Here is a 7355-nt window from a genome sequence, read left to right on the forward strand (position 1 = left end):
TCTCACCCTCTCGGCTCCAGCCAGCCAATTTCCGTGCATCAAAGGCCATTTGGTACCCAGCAGCCAGACAGAGGTGTGGGTCCGACAGGGAGGCCAGAGTGGGGCCCAGAGCCCTTGGAAACAGGAAGGACATCCTCTGTCCCCTACTTGCTCACTGCATTCCACTGCCTCATCTGGGAGAAGCAGCCAATCCCTCCCCAAGTCCTGCGGTGCTGGGGCAAAGCTCAGCAGCCTGTCTCGTTGATGAGACCCAGGGCGCTGGCTTCTCACCCTGCAGGCCTGGTCAGCCTCAAAATGGACGGATGAGAGAATAAATCAGGGTCACAGTGTAAAGTATTAGGAACCTACACACACACCCCTACTGTTCACTGGCCCGCAGGTGTTTCCCAGCTTCCACGTCAGACAGGACACCCAGGCTCAGAGGAAAACCCACAAATAAGGTCCCTGACAAATTCAGAGGTCCAAAAGCCACACGATGTTTAAGAGAACAGGATTTAAGCCCATGTCAGGACTGTCTGAGCTCCATGAATCCCTGCCCCCTCCTCCCTTCCTGAAGGCCCTTTAAAACACTCACCCCTCTATAAAACTAAGTAGACTTTTTTTAATACATAAATTAACCACTTTATTGAATATCAATAAACTGTACATATAACTATACAAAACGTTTCCTTAGTACAAAATGTTGCTTGCAATATAAATACCAGTGTACCTTTAAAAATGTAAACATCTTCCTCCCAGGCCCACCTGTCAGACCCCAAAAATAGTTCTGGGAGACACATTGGTTGGGCTGAAGCACCCCACTCGGGCCCCCAACAAGTGACAGCAATTACTCACAGTCCCTTTTGGGACTGTTGTTAAATTGCCCATGAGACAGGTGCCACCGTGACAAACAGGACGCTGACATAGCTGCCCAGGCCTGGGGGCATCCTGGGGTCTAGACTCGTCCTTGTGTCAGTGGCCACCCACAGGCCCCTGGGCTGAACCTGGGGGTGGATTACTGCATAGTTAGTCACACCTCCTGGACGGGTGGCCTGAGGGTTCTGGGTGGGGGAGGAACGGGTTCCCCTGAGTGAGGGGGGAAACTTCCTATCAGTCTGTCGGCTTTTATCCTGGAGCTCAAAGCAGCTGTATCCAAACACCTTTGGATACACAAACCCACACAGAGAGGCCGACTCCAGAACACTCAGCTGCAAGCCACCTTCCCTATCAGCCGTCCACAGAAAGGCCATACTCAGAGCCTACTTAGGCACCTAGGGCAGAGAGAACTGGAATGGTCCTCAAAGTCCTGTGGGGCCAACATAGCCAAATGGGGGCACTCAGAAGGGAATTCTGTGGCTATGAGAAGGATGGGATGCCTTCCTTCTGGAGCTGGGGAGGCTACAATGGGGCAAGGGCCTGGAGAGGCAGAAGGAGCCTTGAGGGTCAGCGGGGGCCCCCTGAGCAGCCTGATTCTTGGTGTTTGTGCAGCAGGGACATGCGGGAGAAGGTTCGGGAACAGGTCTTGCACTGATACTTCTTGACATCTGAGTGGGTCTGCAGGTGGGCCCGAAGGTTGGAGCGGTCGGCAAAGGCACGGCTGCAGTGGGAGCAGGAAAACGGCTTCTCACCTGGGGTAGGAAAACAGGAGAGTTGAGTGCTGAAACCACTTGGGATAACAGCTGCCATTTATTTACCGAAATGCCTGTCCACCCACCCAGGCCTGCAGAGCCCAGATCATCCCAGCCCTGAAGGAATCCTGTCATCCAGAAAAAAAACAGGCCATATCTAGTGTCCGAAGCCCTGCATAGGATTGGGAGCTCGGCCACTTCCCACCATGTGACCTGGAGCAAGTCATGTGGCTTCTCTGAGTGTCCATTTGCTCATCCGTAAAATGGAGCTGTTCACCCCCGCCCCCATAGGACTTGGTAACCCAGAGATGGTAATTAAAGCCTTCTCCAGGCAAAGCCAGCTGGGACAATGATGACAACTACATTTACTGAACACACACTTTGTGCCAGGGATGGTGAGGAGCATTATATACTTATTTTATCCTACCTTTGTCCTCAGTTTATAGAGATGGTGAAACTGAGGCACAGAGAAGCCAAGTGGCATACACAGGGTCACCTAGCAAGAACCAAGCAGCCTGACTCCAGAGCCTTGATTCTAACAACACAGAAGGCCTCTCAGTTAAGGGGGCTGTAGTGGGTGTCCCTCATTGATCACTCCTGGATTTACTTCATCTGAGGACAAAGCTTGAGTCAGCCTTAAAAGGAGGCTCCCTGCCACACCCCTCCTCCCAGCAGGTTAGGCCACTTCTCTGAGCTGCTTCTCCATCACAAGGCTGACCATGTTCTGACCAGTTTGGTAATTTCTGCCTTGTCTGTCCCCTAATCAGACCAAGTCCCACGAGAGCAGGGGCCTCCCCTGAACTCATTCCAAGGGCTCAGGGCCTGGGACCCCCAAGAGGCTACAGAAATACTTTAGGACTTGTTTAAAAAAACCCCTTCCCACCTGTCACCCTCACACCACCTGCCTGGTCAAGGTGGTACTGAAAACGAATCATGCACATAGAGCTAAGCACACAGTAAGTGCTCAATAAGTCATTATACAACAGGTAAGTCTGTTTTTTTTTTTTTAAAGCCTCAGAGGAACCTGACCCATCAATCACCACCAGATAACGCTATTCACCAACTTTTTATAATTCTTGCCCCAACTAAGACAATAGATTTCACAGTCCAAAAACATCAACAATGTTGTATTTTTTTTCCCTTGGGGGTGCAGGATTTCCTAACTAAAAAGTCCAAATAATAACTCATTAAACAAGTAGTTATCAATCTTCCATTCCGTGCCAGGCAATAATGCTGAACACTCTTTACTAAAAAATTGAATTCTACTTTCCAGCTCCCAGCCTGATATGCCTCGAGGCCACAGGCCATTTGTTAAACCCGAGTGTCAGAATTCAAGAGCAGGGAATAAGCGAATGGCCTCAGCCTACTGGGTACCAAGGGCCCTGTACTGGGCACCGGGAGGGAGGAGTCCGGGAGTCAGAGGCCTGAGGCTGACTACGGAGGCTCCGTCTCCTGGGACAGATACACAAGGAAACAGGCCCACGGAGATAGGGGATTTAGCAGGACTCGGGAAGGGATGTCTGAGTGAATTGGCTCTGACACTGAGCACCCTCTGCATACTAGGCCTGAAGGACTTAACTGCACTACAAGGCCCAAGTGAAGTTCTTCCTCCTTCACACACTCCCTTGTGAAGGAAGGGCTTACTGTATGCAGATATGGATAAGGGCAAGGAGTTCTGTTTTCCCCAAGGTGCAGAAAGCCACTTCCCTCTCACCTGCCTGGCAGAGGTTAAGGAGCCCTGGCTCCAGCCCTCAGAGCTGAGATTTTGGGAAAGTGATTTCCTTCTGTGCCTCAGTTTTCTGATCTGTAAGGTGGCAGTTACAACAGTACCTCCCCTCCTAGGGCTGTCGATTCACTGCATTAACCCAGGTGATGGAAGACCTGGGCAATGCCCTGCCCCTCCCATCCAGCAAGTGCTTGGTGAACATTACCTTTATGTCATGTATGATTAGACATGAACGTGAACAAAGGAGGAAGGAGGCCTTATAGGATGCGATGGGGTTGAGGTCTGTGTGTTTAAGCAGCAGGCACAGACCTGCACCCCTTGCAGATCCCCCACCCCCGCAGACGTCTTTATGGTGATCCTGGCGAGTGTGAAATCGGCACCAGGCCGGCGGGGACAAAGGCCGCCGAGGGGGGCACTGTACATGCGATACTCCCCAGATTAAAGGGGCCTGACACGCTGTGGGCCAGCAGCTGCGGCCCGGAACAGGTGCTGGGCACCACTGGCCCATGCACCTGCTCCACACCCCCAGCCCTCACCCACTGGGCCCACCATTAAGGCACACAATGGGAGTCAATGAAGATGGTGATAGTGCATTTCAACAGGCTTTTTGTGTCCCAGCCGTGCCTTTACATGAAAATAATGTGTGTGGGGAGGGGAAGCTGGGGGGCTCAGGGGAGGACCCCAAGGGTTGACTCCTCCAAAGAGAGCCCTCTTCAGCTGGGCAATCACCCTGGACAGAGGCCACGCAGTTGGACCTTTACGTCAGGTCCCTTTGAAATCAAGGCTATGTGCGCACAAAGTAAGAAACAGGGAGCCATAGTCTGCAAGGTGGGGAGGATGCCAGGGACACTCTGGAGGAGTAATGACAATATCAATAATGCCTGCAAAATGAAACACTAGGCCTAACAAACTGCCCCACTGACCCTCACAGCTCAGAGGTCAGCCACTGGGCCAGGAAATGCCAGAACTGAGGTCTCCAACCCAGTCAGCTTGACCCCAAAGCTGATAGCTATGACCCTTGAACCTTCTCCCAAAGTCACTCCCCAAAGAGCAGCCCCAAATATGGGAGCCTCCACCTTTCAAGTTCTGAAAACACAGTGGCTACTGTGTTTACCTCTTTCACATTTCCAGAAAGTCAGAGGATAGAAAAGGCTTCTTTTCACAATTTTCTACACATTTAGTGTTGTGTTTTTGAAACATCAAGACATAACTGTTTTCCTAGGTCTGTGTAGTAAGACTGAGTTTTATCTACTACATGGCAGCGATGGGGAGAGCAGATCTGAGAAGCATGATAACAAATTATCATGAAGTGATTAAGGACCCACTGAATCTTGACGGCCACCCTATAAAACGCTATCAGAATCCACCCCATATGATTATGCTAGCATAATCCCGAGGCTCAGAGACACGACACTGCTTGCCCAAGGTCAAGCAGTATAGAAGCAGAGCAAATATCAAAACCATTTCTGTGTGCTTATCATGTACCAAGCAGTGGCCCTCGTGCTTTCTGCAAGCTTTCTTTCATTTAACTGGCACAGAAACCCCACAAAATGTCCTTATGCTCATTTTACAGATGTGGAAACTGAGGCTCAGAGAGGTGAAACATTGGCTCAAGGTGTGAAGTTCTGGAAGCAGGATTCAGAGCCAGGTGGGGGGTCTGACGACATCCTGCCTGGCTGGGGTGGGGATGGGCCAGGGGAAGGTGGAGAGAGGGGGGGGCCCCTTCACACCTGGCCCCGGCAGCAAGGTGTTGGTTGCACCTCTCCCATATCCGACTCCAATCCATTTGGTGTAGAGATGGAGACTTCGAAGACTTAAAAAGTTACCTACTTCACCCATCTGCTTAGCTGATGAATGAATGAATGTTTCTGCCAAACATTTCAGAGCCAGAAGTCAGAGGAGACTCTGGCCTCAGTTTCTACTCTCTGAAAATCACAGCAAGCCCAGTCCCCACCCCACCCCCGACCCAGAGATGGCAGAGAAGGGGGGGGGGGGCAGCGGTGAGAAGAGCGGGGGGCCTGCAGGGACACTCACCGGTGTGGGTCCGGACGTGGCCCTGCAGCAGCCAGGGCCTGGAGAAGGCCTTCCCGCAGGTGCCACAGACGCAGGGCAGCGTGTGGCTTCGGATGTGCATCTTGAGGGCACCCAGGCTGAGGTATTCCTTGTTGCAGTATTTGCAGTTGAAGGCCTTGCGAGTCTGGGAGTCCTTGGCCACGGAGAGCCCGGCCAGCTGCGTGGGCAACTGGCCCAAGCCTGGGAAGGCAACATAGCCCTCGGCCTCCAGGGAAGAGGCTGAGGTGGAAGAGAAGGACGAGGGAGCCGGTGAGGGGGGACTGGGGGGCTGGGAGCCTTTCCCACTGTCCTCGTCCGACAGGGAGGTCAGCTCCACGGCCTTGGGGACCTCCTGGGGCAGAAGGGCGGCCCAGCCCATCGGCTGGGCTTGGGGTGCCAGGAGAGAGTCCCAGATGAGCGTGGGCAGAGAGGCCGTGGGGTTGAGGACCTCGGGAGGCGGGATGGCCGCCAGCAGGTGGGCCTGGTCGTAGGGCTGCTGGAAGGTAAACTCTGAGGGGAGACGGAGAAAAGGGCAGGGTCAGGCATGCGGTCGAGCAGTCAGTCAACAAACAGCAGCCTGCTGCGGGCGGGGGCCGGGGGCGGCACTCAGAACTTACTGGAGGAATGAAAGGATTAGGGCCGGCCGGGGCGGCCCGTCCTGCCCCGGGCCCCTCCTCACCGGGCCGCCCCGGCCTCCAGATCTTCGCGCAGGGCGCCGCCGTCCAGCCCCGACTCCCGACTCGGGGGCGCTCCCCCCGCCGCCCCCGCCCCCCCCGCCCCCGCCGCCGGCGCCTCCCCGCCCCCAGAGGAGCCTCCCGCTTCCCCGCCGTCGGGGCTCGGCCGCCGCGCAGCCTCCTCACGCAGACCCCCGCCCCGAGGGAAAGCCCTCCCCCAACCGCCCGCATCCACCTGCCCCGAGCTCCTCACGACCCCCCGCCCCCCCGGGCCCCGAGCTGCGGCCTGGATTTGGGCCCCGCGCCCCGCGCCCCCCACGCGGCCTTCGCGGGTCTCCCGAAGCCCCCCGGGCCTCTCCCCCCGTCCACGCACCTGGAGAAGAGTCGTGCAGCTCGCTGTAGTTGGGCCTCCGGCGGGAGCAGGCGGACTTTCTGACAAGAAAAGAGCGCGGCATGGTGGCCGAAGCAGCCGGGGTCGCCGGGTCGCGCAGGGGTCGCGGGGCACTCTACCCGTGAGGCCGTGCCGCTGCGCTATGAGTGGAGACGCGCCGCCAACTCCTTTAAGTACTCCAGCCCCCGGATGGGCGGGGCCGGGCGGGGCCACGCCCCTTGTCACCTCCCGCCAATCGAGGCGCGCCTTCGCCGGAGGCCACGCCCCGAGCAGGTGCGCCGGGGGCTGGCGGGGCTAGCGCCGCGTGGCGCTGGGGGCCGGGCCGGGGCGGCTCGGAGGCCCCGCGGCGGGCGCGGCGCGGATCTCCCCGCAGCGAGCGGACTGCCGGGGGCGGGCGCTCGGCGCCAGGAGCCCCCGAGCGAGGCCGGACCCCCTCCGGGACCCCGCGCGCCCGCCAGCTCAGCGCCGCACGGTCGTCCGCCTCTGGCGCCCCCTTGTGCCGCGCGAGCCGCGGGTCTGGGCACCTGATGTTCCGAAACCGCCCCCGCCTCGGGCTCGGGGAGGGGGGCGGAAATTTCCTCGGTCAGGCTGGCGCCTCGCGAAGAGCGTAGGATTGACGAGGGACGATACACATTTCGGGGGAGGATGCGAGGAAATGAACACCTTCACGTGGCTCCTGGCAGTGTGAAATGCCACAGCCTTTTTGCAAAGCAATCTGGCATCATCTAGCAGAAGGCATCCGTTCCTTCACTTCGCAAATGTTTACCGAGCACCCGCTACGTGCCAGTCACACTATTCCCGGAGCTGGGGACACAGTTCTGAGCAAAATGCTCGGGGTCTCTACCGAAGGGCACCTCCCTTCGGTGGGGAAGAGAGAGAGAGACGAAGTGAACATTGTTAAGCAA

The 7355-nt window shown here is 56.6% G+C and overlaps 1 protein-coding gene across 1 annotated transcript; it reads right to left on the minus strand.

The window, feature by feature from the left end:
* Window positions 1-605: 605 nt before the first annotated feature.
* Window positions 606-6576, minus strand: SNAI1 (snail family transcriptional repressor 1). Its single transcript, XM_055343161.1, has 3 exons — window positions 6433-6576; window positions 5368-5895; window positions 606-1607 (listed from the first exon to the last, which is right to left on the minus strand). The coding sequence occupies exons 1-3, from the start codon at window positions 6512-6514 to the stop codon at window positions 1423-1425; spliced, it is 795 nt and encodes a 264-aa protein (XP_055199136.1). The 5' UTR covers window positions 6515-6576; the 3' UTR covers window positions 606-1422.
* Window positions 6577-7355: the final 779 nt, after the last annotated feature.

This window comes from Nyctereutes procyonoides, unplaced genomic scaffold (assembly GCF_905146905.1).
Source record: "Nyctereutes procyonoides isolate TBG_1078 unplaced genomic scaffold, NYPRO_anot_genome, whole genome shotgun sequence".
Classification (NCBI taxonomy): domain Eukaryota; kingdom Metazoa; phylum Chordata; class Mammalia; order Carnivora; family Canidae; genus Nyctereutes; species Nyctereutes procyonoides.